This window comes from Phaethon aethereus (assembly GCF_964289735.1).
Source record: "Phaethon aethereus genome assembly, chromosome: 1".
Taxonomy (NCBI): domain Eukaryota; kingdom Metazoa; phylum Chordata; class Aves; order Phaethontiformes; family Phaethontidae; genus Phaethon; species Phaethon aethereus.
The window spans coordinates 67460050-67477308 of NC_138575.1; the positions used below are offsets into that span (position 1 = coordinate 67460050).

General features: G+C 40.9%; 1 protein-coding gene across 1 annotated transcript; it reads right to left on the reverse strand.

Moving 5' to 3' along the window:
* Nucleotides 1-540: 540 nt before the first annotated feature.
* Nucleotides 541-8654, reverse strand: RESF1 (retroelement silencing factor 1; the record flags this gene model as incomplete). Its single annotated transcript, XM_082006584.1, has 3 exons — nt 2733-8654; nt 1871-1945; nt 541-683 (listed from the first exon to the last, which is right to left on the reverse strand). The coding sequence occupies exons 1-3, from the start codon at nt 8131-8133 to the stop codon at nt 541-543; spliced, it is 5619 nt and encodes a 1872-aa protein (XP_081862710.1). The 5' UTR covers nt 8134-8654.
* Between the last annotated feature and the right edge of the window lie 8605 nt (nt 8655-17259).

Below are 17259 nucleotides of genomic sequence, written 5' to 3' on the forward strand. Positions count from 1 at the left end.
TATTTGTATTCCCAGTTTTTAAAAAAAACAGTTTCTACAAAAATAGAAAGCCTTGTTAGAAGCACAACAATCAGATGAGCGTAAGTAGAAAATAAAGGTGGAATGCTTGGGAATTCACTGCAATCCCTTTCCAGTAGGAATATTTTTCCACTGCCAGCAATGGAAAGTACTACAAGTAGAAGTTTTCCAGAACCAGAAAAGAAAACAGACTATGACAATTTAAATAAGTCTGAGTTTTTTTGGTCAAGATTCAACTAACTCCGGTATCATTTAAAAAAAAAGATTCAAATAACACAAAAAAGAAACAATACATTTGACAGTGGCATTTTCAGCACCAAAGCATATTTGTGCAATAAATACAGACTAAGATCTCAATCATTTACAAATATGAGGCAAATAAGGGGAAAAGTTGCCAGCACTCAAAAAAATTTATTTTTTTTTACAATTACTCAGAAGTATGAACTAAACAGGAAAAAGCATTTTAGTGTTGGCATTTTTTTCCCAGTGATACTGAGTAAGACCTATCACACAGGAGTGTTATCAAGGCTTTTGTATCTTTTTTTCCAGATACATTTTCCTGTAGGACTGAAACATCTCTTTTGAGTCTTTGATCGTAATATGAAGAGCCTCACCACCTCCATCCAGGATCTGTATAGCTGTATCAAGTGGAATACTGTCCTCAGCTGAAAGACAGACAGAGAAGCAGGTTAAAGCAAAAGTCTAAGAGTCTCAAATGACCCGACTCCTTATGCACGTGGTACTTAAGGCCATCCACTGTCAAAAAAGATGCCACAAACTTCCTTCCTAAAGCACCAGGCACATTAGATTTAAATCAAACTCCAAAGCATCTTTAAGCAGCAAACGGTCATTTGAGTGTCTTCATAACAGAGATTTCTGAAGAATATTAAGAAAGGTGTGAATGAAAATATGCATTTAGGAAAGTAAGAGAAGAGACATTAGGAAAGGCTAAAAGAATGGCAGAGACCAATAGCCAAGGACACATTCAACAGCAATAAAAGAGGTAAACATTGCAAAATGTGTTGCTTGCAACACCACAACACAGGTAATTTATCAGCAGAGGACTTGCACTCGAGTGCAAGATAAGAAGAGGATGGCAACAAGTTACAGTGTGCTGAATGCACCATTTCACTTCCTGTTAGACCAGTAGGAAAACAAGACTATAGCTAGAAAGATACCTAAAGCAAAGAAACAAAGACAGCGGCGAGCAACCTCACCCAAGATTTACAAAGGATAGAACAACCAAGATCCTGAGATGAAAGATGACACTGTTGACTCCTAAAGGGTACAAAAGACCATCCAAAAAGGTATTTTCCAATTAAGAGAAACAAGGAAGATGTAGTAGTGGCATCACATTTCCTCTGTGTGTCATACAAGTAATCCTGTCCAGACTACGGGGACACACAGATCCCAGTATTTGTGAGCATGGGTGTGTGTGCAGACAGCGTCCACTTGAAAACCAAATAAAATTTAAAAATAATTTTCTGTTTTTATAGTCTCACACTAGATTTTGTTATGTTACTTCCTACATTTTAAAGTAGGAAAGCGCTAGCTTGGTCTCCACCTACAGTTTAAAACTGTAGTTGAATCTTGTCACCAGTGCTACCTCCAATTCAACTGCATACCCATATGCAAGAAAATTCCAACAATCTCCAACAACATATCCTTATGGCAATAAAAATCTCCACAAATCTTTGAAACTCATATGCCTACTCTACAGTATCCATTTAATCAGCGAAGCTAGTAAAGAATAAGTTAAAATACTTTATTAAGATTTGTCACTGTGAAGGAACATTTCAAGCAAAAGTATTTAACTTCTGTTTTAAAAACGGATAATCAGAAGTCATTTCACCTGTAGACATCTCTTCCAGCTTTTTTTGCTTCACTGGATCACATTTTAACCAATCTTCTTTTTTACTCTTGACACCTAAAGAGAAAATTTTTAAAAATGTTTTTGAGGTTCCTATATCACAAATTTTGGTCTCTATTCAGCATCAAGTTTTAACACCTACACTAGCACATGCAAAAGGAAATTTCCTTTGGGTGTGAAAATGAATGAAAGGGCTGGTATGTATAATTTAAGATTTGGTTTTATTTGAAATCAAATATAGCATTCGACACAAACATGCTTTACAGTGTACCATATAAAATGACAAAAGATTGGGGACAGGGAAGGAGAGGATGAAAAAAGGCAGCTTAAAGCAAACATGGCAAAGGTTACGGAGACTGCATGCAGGATATGTCTGACCCGAGCCATCGCTCTTCTGCAATGCCGCAAAAGATCTCTCCCTCCGCTGTCTACCCAGCCAGATTTATACACAACTAGGTAAACACTGAATACAAATCAGATCACCTTTGGTAACTATGCCAAGGGAATCTGCTTTCTACAAACAAGCCAAACTATCTTCTTAGGTTAGAAAGCCTTCTCGTGAAGTTACTTGAAACTCCCATGCTCTAAACTACTCTAACTTTATTCTGTAAAACTTAAGGAAAAAGAATACAACATTAAATTGAAGGAAAAGTCTCATGTTCTTTTTCAGCTTAACACACAGCTAGTCTGTCAGAAAGCTAGCTAAGCTATTTCAACCTTCAGCTTCTAGAGTCACACGTTTTCACTGTCCATAGTTTTGTGTAACATGAATTTAAAAAGGAGTACATACTTTTTACTTGCAAAATAATTTACTTACAAATTAATAATTAAGACAACATCCTACCTGCCACAACAGCTTTCTCTCTTTCCAGGGAATTCTTTGCAGCTAAGCTTTCTTCATCAGTGGTTGGATTTCTGAACAGTATCTCTGGACACAGCTTAAATTCAAGTACTTCCAGTTTGCACGATTTCTCAGCTTCTGAGACAGAAGCGTCCCTCTTCGCATCTGGGCTGTTTTGTGGCACTTTGGCCTTTCTGTGACAGACAGGTCTGACAGGTGATGTCTCTAATTTTGTCAGATAGATGCGTTCCTGTGCCATACGTTTAAATGCAACTCTGTTCAGGTAGTGTTTTTTTGGTTCCTTTTGAAGATGCAATTTTAATCTGTTATTTCTTCTATTTAAATATAGCAAGTTTTTATCAGGAAACACTTTCTCAGAGCACTTGTCTTTGTTTTGACCATCGAGACGTCTCTCTTTGTTAGAAAAGTAGTTTTTAGAGATGCTAGAAGGTCGAGCCCTTTTTCTCTGTAATTTAAGCACAGAGCGATCTGCTAATGAACTCTTTGGTTTCCAGCCATTTTCTCCATTCAGTTTTTTAGCTTTGTCAGTATTTATCACGCAGTTATGTGAAAGCTGCTTGGAATTCTTTGCTTCAGATTGTTTCAGTCTTTCCTCTTCCACCTTTGCTTTCTTAGGGTCCCTCTTCCCAATCATATTTTCCTTCCTCTTCCGTTTGTATGGCTGCTCCTGTGAAGGATGTCCTTTCACAGATTTATGCTGAGAATATTTGTGGTTTCTTGACTTTAAGTCTACAGTGCCAATATTTGGGAACTTTACAGCATCAGCACGATAACTATTCAGCTTTTTATGTTTTATTTCTGCTGATAATTTGGCTTTCTCTTTGACATTAATTCCCACATCTTGACCAAGTATCTCCTTTTGTTTCCTACAGTTCTGTTCTTCGGCCGAGTTCTCTTCATGAGCTTTAATTTTTTGTCCATGATTGACTTCAGCATGCTTAATTTCAACGGTTTCTGACTTTGTAGATCTGTGAATGTCTGTTTTGGATTTCATGGCCACACCTGTTTTGGTTTTATCTTTTGAAAAGGACTCCGTTTTGAAAACTCTCTCTTTCTTTTTGGACGACATTGTCATGTCGTCTGCATCTGTATGACCAGCTTTCTCTGACAACTCTTCTGACGCTGTCTGATGTTCTTTTTTGTCAGAATTAAATTCTTTGCCTAACAATGGGGTTCCTCTGTCAATTTGCAACTCTTCCTTTGAGCTGCTCCTTTTAGATTTATCAACATCCTGGTTTTCAGAGGCATTAAGTGGTCCCATTTTTTCCTGTTGTGTTGTAAGCAGTTTGCAGTCATTATTCACCTTTAGCCTAGTTTTTTTGTTCATTACAGAGGTGTATTTGCAAATATCTTTTTTATTTTTGGTAATACTGTTTGGGATTTTTTCAGAAATCGGCAGGTTTCCTGCTGCACAGTTGTTCTTCATTACAGCATCAGAGTTACTGTTGTTTTCTTGCCTCTCTACAGAACTAGTATTTTCAGCTTTTGAAAGTTGATCATCATTTTTCTCGGAACCAGACGTTACAAATTTACCGGGGCATTGTGGCATTTTATGTGCTACAGCTAGGCAACCCATTAAAGAACAATCTTTGGGGTTTTTTTCCCTGGGGTTGGATGTTTTTTGTGGGTTTTTTTCCTTCTCGCATAGACTCTGACTAGGCTGAATATTGCCTTCAAAGTTCTCCTTCTCAGCTGAAGCCTTTTCTGACTGTTGACTCTCTACTCTCTTGCTGTCACTAGAGGAACACTGGTTGTGGTCAGGAAACAGTTCTTGCACCTGATCAGAACTTAACACTGCAAATTTTATCTGATCTGCTGGGGTCTTCAAATGAGAATTCTTGTCACAAATTTGAGTCTCTTTCTGAGGTTGATTTTCCATCCGCTCAGCCACAGAATCATTTTGTACTGGTTCTTTTGTTAGCATATCAGCACCGTCAATGCCATACGGAAACTCTTTCACTAGTTCAGAGAGCTGATTGTTTAGACATTTAGTAGGTTCTGCTCGAAGAAGGCTCATCTCTTTTTCTGTGCTATTTTTACTGGACATGTAATTTCGTTTACCCTTGTCTCTTGGAACAGTGAATGCATTTGCTTCAGCAGTTACGCTGATCGAGAAATCTAGTGAATGTTGAGCTAACTCCTGGTTTATACTAGCAAGAATTTCCAAGTCATTTTCAGGATGCTTGAAAGATGCATTGAATGACATTTTTTGTTCTGAGGTAGAAATTGTCTTAAGAGGATTGCCACTGCTTTCTTTCTCCAAATGACTATTTGTGATACCATCCAAAATCTTACCTGCTTTACTCATACAGCTTGATGATTCTTCCAACATCTTTTGCAGCAAGCTCTCTCTTTGGGGAGTTTTACTGCTCAGCTCATTTTTATACAAGTCCAGCCATTGCTCCTTTTGCTTTAGCTCAGATGCATTTCCTTCTAATAAGGTACCGTTTAATGCATGTGTCTCAGGGACTGACCTGAAGATACTTGCTATTTGTGGATTATAAAACGTATCACCTTCAACAAGAGAACATACACTAGAAATACAAAACATCTGCTCTTCCAACACAGCTGTGGATGTAACTCCTGTCTCTAACACATCTTGCTTGTCTTTTTGGTCTCTTACACCTTCTTGAAAGGTTTGACTAGAAAAATTTATGCCCAATTCTGGGAGAAAAGGCTTGTTTTGTAACCCAAGCTGCAGATTTTCTCTGGCATCTTGTGCAGATTGACTAACTTTCCTTTGGCTTTCATCACATGAATCATTTGCACTCACACGTTTTTTTACTGTTCTGTTTCCATCAGCTAATTTGGTCTGTTGCAAAGGTGAATCCACTTTCTGTACCAGAACACAATCACTGGGTGATGACCGAACAGTTTCTATTGTTCCTTTATTGGTATTTACCACATTTAAACAATTTTTCCCCTGTTGTTGCAAGCTACGTGTGCTTCCCGAGTCAGTCACTGGAGAGGTTTTGCCTGCAGATGTTGGACATTTCTCTGCCTGCTCACTCTGTGTTCTCTGTTCAGAAAGTACTAAAGGAGAGACAACTGCAACTTGGAGTTCAAAACTTTTTATCAAATTGCAACTCAACGTATCGAGTTTTTGTCCTACAGAAGCAGTTACAGGCAAAATTGCTTCATCTGTACTGACCAGAACATTCTTTGCTTCTCTATCTTCTGTGTTTTGGCTGTAAGGTGCAATCTGATTTGCTGCGGAGCTTTCATTTGACTGGCTATTTTGCCCACTTACAGATTCTGACGGATGCTTTCTCCACAAGCCCAGACATGCAGTTAGCTCTTCCACAGAGTAACTACAATTGCTCTGTTTAAAAGATGTATTTTCAGCACATGGCGTTTTTTTCTGAGCTACATCTCTCCGGAATTTAGCTTCACCAGATTTGGCTGTTTCTGATACAGGAGAGTTTGTGTGAACCATAAATGCCTGCTCACCGTTCAAACTTTCTACATTCTTCTCACTAGTGTTTTTTAGTAAGCTTCCAGCCGAGACAGATGTATCTACCAGTGGTTTTTCACTACACAGGAGACTAGTCAGTATTTTATCAGCAGTAGCACCAGCTGTCTTCTCTTTCAATATATTTGTGCTGCTCAATACAAACTGAAGAAATGATGAGTTCTCGGGGTAGGCTGGCACATTCTTTGATGCAATTTTAATAGAGCTATCCACTTGACTAAAACATGAAGCATTGTCCGAGGATGTCACCGTTTTTTGAGAAGAGGTCGAAGCATATGCATCCTTTTGTTCCGAGATGGGAGTGCTCTCAGGATTATTTAATTGAGCTGGGAGTTTGCTCTGAGAGGGAATAGGAGCGGAGCTTGATGAAAGGCCTCCCTGCTCCACCTGAGGGTTACTTTGAGTCACCTCTAATCCTCTGTTATCAGCACTGGCTATGTTTTTGTCCTTTCTTTCTTCAGGTGAAGACTTAAGTATTGGACCCTCTGTCCTCACTGTTTCAGAGAGGGAAGGTGGTACATTTTGGTTGGGCACCCAATGAAGACAATTAGCAAGAGCAGCTTGGTAACCTGGAGGATGTGGGGGAGTACTTTTGTCATGTTCTGAAGCTGATAAGAGTTTTCTTCTATAATGATGCATCCTTTCCAGCAGGACACATTTTTTTTTAATAGTGAGCAGCCTTTGAGCTTCCCAAGCTAGTCTGTCCTTTGCGATTGTTCTTTCATCTGCTGATGCTGGAGAAATTTGAGAATTAACAGGTTCATTCATTACACTACTAGCCTGGCTTTCTTGAACTGAAGCAGGATCACTCAGTAGCTTTGAAGCAGACATCGAAGAAAGAGTTTCCATTTCTTGCACAATATCATACAGTTCTTTGGAAATGCCAGGCGATGGCACAGACATTTCATTAAAAGGCTGATTTGCTGTCACATTTCCATTTGAATTACAGACATTCCTAGCTGATTGACTGACTTCTCCACATTGCTGCTTCTGACAGTGTTGCTGAACAGTGTTAAAATTAGAAGCATTTTTTTGATCTGATGGCTGCCTCTGTTGGCTAAGGGTGTATCCATTAGGCACGTTTTGAACTGCCTGTGGTACACCTGTTGAAGGTTGTGCTGCAGCTCTTGAATCACAGTTGGAAGGAAACAAAGATGGTCCAGAACATCTGCTAGGAGCTTCTGATCCCATCTGACTTGGTCGATATTGTAGCAGCTGTACATTTGCTGCAGTATTTTGATTTAGTGAGTGTAAAACTTTCACCTGAGCATTGGGATGATGTATTTGGTTTTGGACATGTTGCCCAGATGTACCAGGAGACATAGAATTTTTCTGGGAATTAATGTTACTTTGATATAACATTGCAGTTCTCATAGAATTATGCTGCGGTATTTGTGGCCGCACAGTGTAACTGTTTGTGGTGACATACTGAGGTTCCCGAAGTACATTCCTCGCATTATTTCCAGCATTTATTTGAGAAGACAGGGGAGGTAACTTTCTAAGGGAATTAATATAGGCATTAGAGTTTGGCCAAGAAGTCTGAGTCATCTCTGCCCGCAAACGTGATGTCTGATTGGGAGGTTTTGGAGCTATTGGTGGTACGCAGGATGGTGGACGTCGATCAACTGAGTATTTTGAGATAAAAAAATCACTACCAGCTACAGATACTCCTGGTAAGGCCTGATCTGAAGTTTTCAATCCTTCAGCATTTACAACAGGGAAGGCAACATTGTTAGTTGGCAGATACACCATTTGGTTATTTCCAGCATAAGTGCATGCATTTTTAGAGGAACAGGCATTTGTCCGAGGAAAAGCATGTGCATTAGAAAGCAACTGAGTGTAACATGCTTCTTCACTTTGCAGGTTCTTCTTTGCATCAGCATTCTGCAGTCGCCTTACATTCCAGTCCATCTTTTCTTGATTTCTTTTTCTTCAGCCAAAAAACAAAATGCTACCCAAAAAAAAAAAAAAAAAAAAAAAATCAAACCTCAAACCTTAATCTTTCAATCAAAACCTATTTTACTTACGAAGAAGTGATTTAGAATGCTTTATGAACAGAACTGTTAAATTTAAATTGCTAGATAGAAGAGCAACTCCACTGGCACATCCCATGGACATCAATGTTGTCAATGTCAAGTTGCATAAATTATTGCCCAGAACACAGTTAAGGTACAAAAAGACAGAGCAGCAACTAACAATTCTATTGACTGTCTAATGCATAACAAAATCCTCTCATTATTCTGTTAATTCTATTATCATTCAACTTTTTAATTTAAGGATAGATTGCTACATTTACTTTCTCATCCAAAAACAATGGATAAAATCAACGTATTTGTATAACATGACACAATAAGTAATGCTTAACAGTTAAGCATAAGAAGCACCTGCAGAATATAACACAGGTCAGAGTTTTCAGACAAAAAGACTCAACTTCAGTTATACCTTCAAATACAACAAAAGAAAGGAGACAATGCGTTTGTGTTCAGTAAAGATCTTTCATAATAATGTGGCCCAGTTGTCTTTATTTTATATGTCATTTGCTCATGCATAAAAAGTGGTATTTGGCAGAAAGCGCCTGTCTTACAAAGAACATTTGAGAAGTTCAGTATCAGTACAAGACTCTGAAAGACAAAGAGAAGATTATTCCTCACACATGCCTGCTTTACTCCTTCACTTGCTACTTTCTCACCTTGACCACAAGCCTCAGAAATCATCAACAACTACTACACTGCCAATTTTTCACTGAAGGCACATAGGAAGGGAATAAAGAGACATTCCCATCGAACACAGGAGTAACAGCACAGCTCTTCAACAAATCTATCATGTGACTAAAAGGCCTACACCTAGTTTTAGGCATGTGTCTGGCCTCTGTCTTATGTAATGTCCCCAAATCACTCTATGGAGCATTCATCTCACAGAGAGATTTGAGGGGAATCTGGGCCTTCCATATAAAGACCAGTATGGGTTTCTATTATAGAGGAAAAGAAACAATACATCCAAACAGCGGAAGGCTACATTTCATTCAGTTTTCTAATAGCTTTAATCTACACAAAACATCTAAATTAATTTCTGATAGAAAAGACCTAATTTTTTATTGGCAATGTTTGTTATTGATTACTTCTTCTGAGAGGCCCTCCTCTAGGAAAATATGTACAGAGGAAAATAACTGAAGCCTAGAACACAGAATAAATTGCTACAGGCTTGTGATCTATTGGATTGGGTAAGACATTCTGGCAAAGATTTAATACTTCATTCACTGAACACTATAACTTAACGTTAAAGTCTGTACATCTGCACACTGGAGCAGGAAAACACCTCAACAGGGAAAACATAGGGAGAGTATGAGACTCAGCGATGTTGTGTCAGACTCACGAGAGGCAAACCAACAAACTGTACAAACAGTAACAGTTGACTCCTAGAGGGTACAGAAAGCACACTCAAAACCAGTTCAATGTCACTAGTCAAGAGGATAGTAGGATATGGAGTAAGACTCATGAGGTTACATCTCTTGTCCTACACATTGCTGGAAGAGAAATTTAACATAAATGCAGCAGGAAGCTGCAGAACCGTGGTGTGGAAACTGCTGTGCCAAGACTGGACAGTAATGGAACGGCCAACCCCAAGCAAACGTTTACCATTTCTGCAGAGAGCAGCTTGGCAGTAACCAAACTACTAATTTAGCATTAATGTATTTAGCATTTTGGTTAAATGGTAAAGGCAACAAGAGAGCAGCTAAAACAGCTGCATGATGATCATATAAGGTAAACCACTCACCTGTCAATCAGTTTCTATGATTCACCAGGGAACATGGACAAACAGTTCAAATGGAGTGTGCAACTGCAGAAGGCCACAGGTTGCTGAAATTAAAAAGTATAAAAAGACAGTTCACCAACTGTGGGCTAAGACCAGCAGCAGAGGATCACAACATTGGATCCCCCACCATCTGAAAAATCAACAGAGGCAAACATCCTCCTCCAGGCTATGTCAACACACAAGGATAGGTGTTCCTGGAGCCCCCATGCCAGGAGTATGGTCTCTTAAGTGCCAGTACAAGGATCTTGTGGATCGTAACAGGCTGGGAGAACTTATTCTGGGGCTGCTCCTATCGTCAGTCCCTCAAGAATGTGCTGGATAACAATACCTGGTAAGGTCAGAATGCAAGCACGCATTCTGTGTATGTGTGCATGCCAAAGACTAGTTTATCTGGGGAGCATCTGCCCAAAATTGATCAAGTCAAAAGGCAAGATGGTCATCAACCACCAACTGATGGTGTTGAAGAGGAATACAATCACCACCCGGATTAAACAGTAACTGGAGAAGGTCAAAGACACTTTTGAAACAAAAAAGGATTCAACAGAAGTATAAAGGAAGTGTGAAATTCTTAACAAAACACTTTGCAGTGGAAACAGCAGTAATTAAGACCTGTGTGACACTGCCCAAAGTCACCCTGTCAACATCACAACCTCTACCTGTGCCAGACAGAGCATCCTTTCCATCACACACTCTAAGTAGCCCAGCCTGTATCCAGCTAGAGGACTGACAGTGCAGCGTGCAACAAGTAGGGACCCACACCTCAGCTGTGTACATGCAAACTCATGGGATGCCTTCTCACCACCATGGGGATCAGCAGGTTATAGGGAACAGCAAATGCTTACATAAAGCTGGAGCAACCCCATCTCCCACAGTGTGTGCAAGAAGAGGGCTTCTGCTTGTAGCCCACACGTCGGGTTTACAAGCTGGAGAGAGAGGGATGCGTGTCACAGAAAAGAGAGATTAGAACTTTCTGAGAAAAAAGAAGGGTGTTTAGAAACAGCGGGTGCTTCCAGAAACTACAGATGATTAACATTTTTAGTACCACATTTGTGATTTGTTTGTTGTAGTACCAATTTTCCTTCTGAAGATATAGTTGAGTGACTGCCAGTTAATTACATGTTCTTAATAAACTGATTCAATCTTGAATAAACTACATGAACAGAATAGTTCTCTACTACAGTTTACCATAACTGTACATTATTGTATTTGTGCAATTTTTTTTTTTTTTTTTCAATTGTACACTGTAGTGCTCGGGCTATTAAAAAAAAACACTGTAATGTTTACATAGTCATGGTATCTATCTTCCGCTAGGTAATGCTGCTATACATTTGCTCCTGCTAACAGACTGACCTTAAGCATGATTAGTGGAAGTAAAAATTATTTACCTGGAGATTAGTGACATCAGTAACCCAAAAGTACCATGAGGAAGTGACCAGCAACAGGAGATTAAAAGAATGATAACAAACAAGGAGTATTTGATCTGGTGACCCATGTAACACTGGGACCAGGAGATTAGTAATATAAATTCAGCACATCAAAGCCAACTCTGTGGAACATCCTTTGATCACTCTGGAGAAGTGACCTCACTGCTTTTCAAAAGCATTGTAGGTTACTTCAACCAGGTCCACTGAAGGAAGCTAGAATTGTAGCCTGATTTAATTGTGGTCTGCAAAAACCTCGTACTTATCAGTGTGACAGCCAACATAGGGCTGACCTCCCACAGGTACCTATCAGGATAGGTCCAGAGGAGCTCAGCTCCTCTGATGCAACTGTAGCAGGGCTTGTGGTAGCTTGACCTCAGCCAGCAGCCAAGCACCGATGCAGCCACTTGCTCATGCCCAAGAAGAACAGGGGAGAAAAGTGGAAGAACAAAACATGAGAAAACTCAAAGAGACTTTAACAGGTAAAGGACAGGGTAGCAGGGGAGTGGAAACAAGCAACACAAAGGAAATCACTCCCCACCTCCCACAAGCAGAACAATGCCCAGCTGGTCTCTGAGCAACAGCCACCTTAGAAGCCAAAGCCGTCTTCTTCCTCCATCTGTTGTTATTGATAAGCACGAGATTATACTGTATGGAATATCCCTTTTTGCCAACCTGTGTCACCTGTTCTGGCTGTGTCCCCTCCCAGCCTCTTGCCTACTGTCACCCCACTCACTGGGGGGGCAGAGTGGGAAACAGAGGAGGCCTTGATGCTGTGTAAGCACTGCTCAGCAATCGCCAAAACACTGGTGAGTTACCAATACTGTTTTAGCCACAGATCCAAAACCCAGCACCATACAGCTGGTGTGAAGAACATTAACTCCATCCCAGCCACACTCAGTACAGGGCTGCCAACAGCACTGAACTGTAAAGCTCATGGCTGATATGCTTTATTTAGAACTACTGTTTTATTAGTTTTAGATAACAGATACTTGAATTAAGGGCTCATCTTTTTCCCTGGCATAAACCACTTCCACGCTAATCAAACTGTCCCAGTACACTGTGATGAAATGCAGCATGCTGAAGGCATTAAAGGTATCGACTGCTACAAACTGATCCTTGTGCTCCAGCACCATGGCTGCCCTGGGACAAGGTGGTGGAGAAAGGCAGACAGCACTGATGCTGTCCTACATCAATCTCCCCATGCCACACAAGTATAAATACATTAATCAGGGACATTAAATAGTCACAGGATGGAGGGATACCATCTGAATTTCAGGATCAGAAACCCTGGACCCTCCTTTAAGGTCTGGAATCCAACTACAAACTCCAGTGGAAAATACAGACTCTTTCAGGCATCACTAGCATATCCTCAAAGATAAAGGCCCCGAGACGACTGAGGGCCCCTGACTGTTCCCTGGGCCAGTCCCACAGACTTGGAATTAAACACAGGTAGGCTGGTTATCAATCACGCTTTAGAGATGGGCCCTGTGCCAGACTGGTACCTGAAGCAAATGGAAGATTCTAGGGAGCAGATCAGCAGGAGTTAACACAATCAAAAAGATTAATGAAACCAGATCTGGTGGTCAAGAAGATGAAGAAGTAGTTGTACTTAAGCAGTAAACCATGAAGACTTAGCTGTTCCTGCACTCTTGAAAAATGAACTGTCATGAGGTCAGCAGAATCCACGGTAACAGGGCTAAAGGCAGCAGGGGGAGATCGCGACCACCAACTCAACCGCGGGGCTACGCAAATTACCCCCCCACTCCCTCTAGGAGCATATACACCCATTTGAATGTGTAGCCAGTAATAGGCAATGTGGTAATTACTAGACAATGAAAGTTAAGTTGGGTGGGTTCTCTATCGTTTTCGCTGCTTATGTAACAGGGCAAATATGTGGTGATTCCTCAGTGCGGTTGTGCTAGCTTTGTGGAATACCACCTAGCACCCGTATCTGCACAAATACGCTGTAAATAAAACACCTCTACTCTGTGTGTATACTGATGTGTTGCACACCGCATACACGATCCCACTCTTGGGACAACACATGCAACACATCACCTCTCCTGTCCTGAGTGACCACCATAACAGATGGAATACAAAGTCATGGACTAAGTGAACTCAAAGGACATTCTGTAGAATTTTATAGGAGCAGTCCTAAACTAAGGGAATGATATCTGTGTATTATATCAAAGGATGGGAAGTGGAGCAGTGACTAATGAGAATGGATAGTGTGGTACCTCAGCACGACATAAATTGTATGGCATAAGGGGCAGAGAATGTGCTGGTTTGGCTGGGATAGAGTTAATTTTCTTCATAGTAGCTAGTGCAGAGCTATGTTTTGGATTTGTGCTGGAAACAGTGTTGATAATACAGGGATGTCTCCATTATGGCTGAACAGTGCTCACACACAGTCAAGGCTTTTTCTGCTTCTCACACTGCCCTGCCAGCAAGTAGGCTGGGGTGTGCAAGAAGCTGGGAGGGGACACAGTTGGGACAGCTGACCCCAACAGACCAAAGGGATATTCCATACCATATGGTGTCATGCTCAGCAATAAAAAGCTGTGGAAAGAAGAAAGAAGGGGAGTTCATGGTGTTTGTCTTCCCAAGTAACCATTATGCATGATGGAGCCCTGCTTTCCTGGAGATGGCTGAATACGTGCCTGCCCCTGGGCAATAGTGAATTAATTTCCTGACTTGCTTTGCTTATGTGTGCGGCTTTTGCTTTACCTGTTAAACTGTCTTTATCTCAACCCACAAGTTTTCTCACTTTTACTCTTCTGATTCTCCCCCCGCATCCCACCAAGGACAGAAGGGAGTGAGCAAGTGGCTGTGTGGTGCTTAGTTGCCAGCTGGGGTTAAACCACAACAATCCCTGATCTAGGATGGGGCTCATATGTGAAGGGAATTCCCCTGGCGGAGTCCAGCCTTTCTCAGCACACTCTGATGAATAAGCTGAGACAGTACTCATCTATATCAGCAACAGCTGTGTATGTTTATGATCTTGACTGGTCACCAACAGCAACTAGAGCTTTGAATTTGATATTACATCCAGCTGCAGTTTTGTTAGTTTTGACTTTGTGTTTACTGCTTATAATAATTCTGTGTATCAAAGTTGGGCTAATAATTAAACAAATTATCTTAATCAAACATGTAAAACACATTGATTCTGTACGTGCAACGGTATATAATTAGCATTAATTGTAACACTTAAGCTAAGTAACTCAAATAACCGTATCCTTACCACTGATCTGCAATATGCCACGTATTTATGGCATAGAGGTAGTATGAGTAACCATACTACCACTCCACGAGTCAATAAAGCAGATTGAGTGTAGTCACAGGGTGGAGTGTGATGGATGCACTTGACTCCTTGATCAAACTAGTAATAGTTTGGTTCAGGCTCCCGAGGAAGTGAAGGCCTAGGCCATGACCAGGTCAAGAATTTCCCTAGTTCCAACTTGTTCTTTGAAAACCCACATAGGAGCAGGGTGACATGGTGAGCTTTGATGCATATGAGCTGGGAAACCGGAACACTGATCATGCGATTAACACATGAATAGCAGGTGGTTCTTCCAAGAATAATTTGTCACAGAACAAATGAACTTGTGGGTACAAGGAGTCTCATGCTTACCTTTTCCATCGCGTGTAATTTGACTACAAGCCAACCACTTTATTCCACAAATATGACAGCCTGAGGGAGCCTTTAGTGAGCTCTCCCTGCTAAGCAGCCGGCTGCACAGTGGTGATCTCCCCCTAAGTTGGGACATCCTTTGAGGTTACTCCTCAAGGTTGAGAGACATCCTCCCAACTGTAGATCTTTGGCAAGTGACCGATATTGTGCATAACTTTGTATCATAGGGCATTAAGATTTTGTATTGGTTTTTTTTAATTATTATATCCTCTGTACAGTAAGTAGTAGATTGAACCTTGCCATCAGACTTTCTTAAGCCTGACTTTTACAAACATCTTACTTCAATAAAACCACTTCTGCTGTTACCTTTGGTGGTGGTTCTTTAAGAGGTCTAAATCTTCTCTACAACTAGTATAACTGAGGCACTCACAATAATTATAAAATATTCTTATTCATTACTAAAAGCTTCCTTTAATTGGACCAAAACTCTAAACACCAAACATACGTATTTCAATGCCAGCCACTCTGATTTCAATTGTTTTCCCACCTCTCCAGGGTATGTAGTTCAGCAAACACAAGCTTCTAAGAACTGAAAGGACAAAAGTTCAGCTGCAGACCAGCACAACTTTGCTCCCCCATTTCTGTTTCTGGACTTCTCACAGCCAGTCTCAGTTAACCAAAAGCATTTAAAATTCATTCAGCAGGTTTGACGTATGGTATCATAGAAAGATCAGAGCAGCTTGGCAGACCTGCACTTGTGGTACAAGATGGCCTGAATCAACCAAACATATGCCCAAAGGAAAGTACATACACACCAAGAATTCTCATCTTCCTCAGTTTGTAACTGTATTTTAGATGTCACAGTAGCACCAGCACACAGGCATTTTCTTGCCATAAGGATTCTTAGCACTTACATAGGAGATAATTTTTTTAAAATTACCTATATCTCAGATGGACAATCAATCACAGGGTAGTTACAGTAGCTTTAAGCATATGAAGAATAGTCACTTCTCTGCAGATTCCCATTACACCATTTCCAACAGTGTACTTCCCACTTTCACCTATTGGCTTTGATGTCCTAATGCCATCTGCTGCTACAGATGAACATTACAAAAATGGTTATTGGATGAGCCTGTTTTAGTTTTATGCCCATGAACTTCATGTTGAATCAGGCTCTTCCTCGCAGCCTTGTGTTCTTAGCATTTCCTCCTCCAACCACCAGGACTTTTAGTATGACTTTATTCAGTATTATAGAACAGTATTTCTGAGTCAATTTGTTAGCAGGGTTTTTTTGTTTGGGGATTATTATTTTTTTAAGTGAACACACTTCATTCCCAAAGTCCTCAGGGCCCAAATCTAGCACAGTTGGAAGAGCGCTCAGAACAAACAGGACCTTTTCAAAACAGATGAAGAAACAGGACAGATATTTTTCAGTTCAAGCAACAGCCATTAAAACAAAACCCATCAAAATTACCCTCTTCAAATTACCTCATTAGCATAGTCCCAGTGTTTGTTGAGGGATGCCATAAGTGACCACCTCCAGCAGCTCTGTGGCCTGGTGGTTCTTCCTGCCCTGAGGCTGGAGCCCAGCCTGGAGACCCAGGTGCCTCCATTGCAGGCCCATGGATGGACACAGCTGCTGCTGCTGCTGCTGCTTTCCTGTTTGCAGGTTCAACCAGTAGCAAGGCTGAGCACACATCCCAGAGACACACATAGGACACTGACGCAGACAAGGTGCTGCCTGCAACAGCACCTACATAGATGACTCACATAAAACAGAAGTATGGACAGACAAGTCCCTTTTTTCCTCTTTGGCTGGTCAGGATTGAATGTCTCTCTAAAACCCGCGCACCTCCACTCTCTACAGTCACAAGCACACACACATTCACAGATCCCTCAAGTACTGGTAGCGCCATTACCCCCTAGGCACTCTTACCCACTTCAAAGGTTCTCCCACTTGCTGGCTGGGCCAGCTTGACACTCGTTAGCAAACAGATGCACACACACACTTGTTTCATACACACTCCACACTCACAGATACCCCTAAATACCAGCATGGACCCTCCATCCATCTGATATCCCTACCTCAACCCAGGGCCTCCTACCCACCAGCTAGTCCACCTTGAAGTCTGCTAGCAAATTACACAGGCAAACCCCCCAGCTCCATTT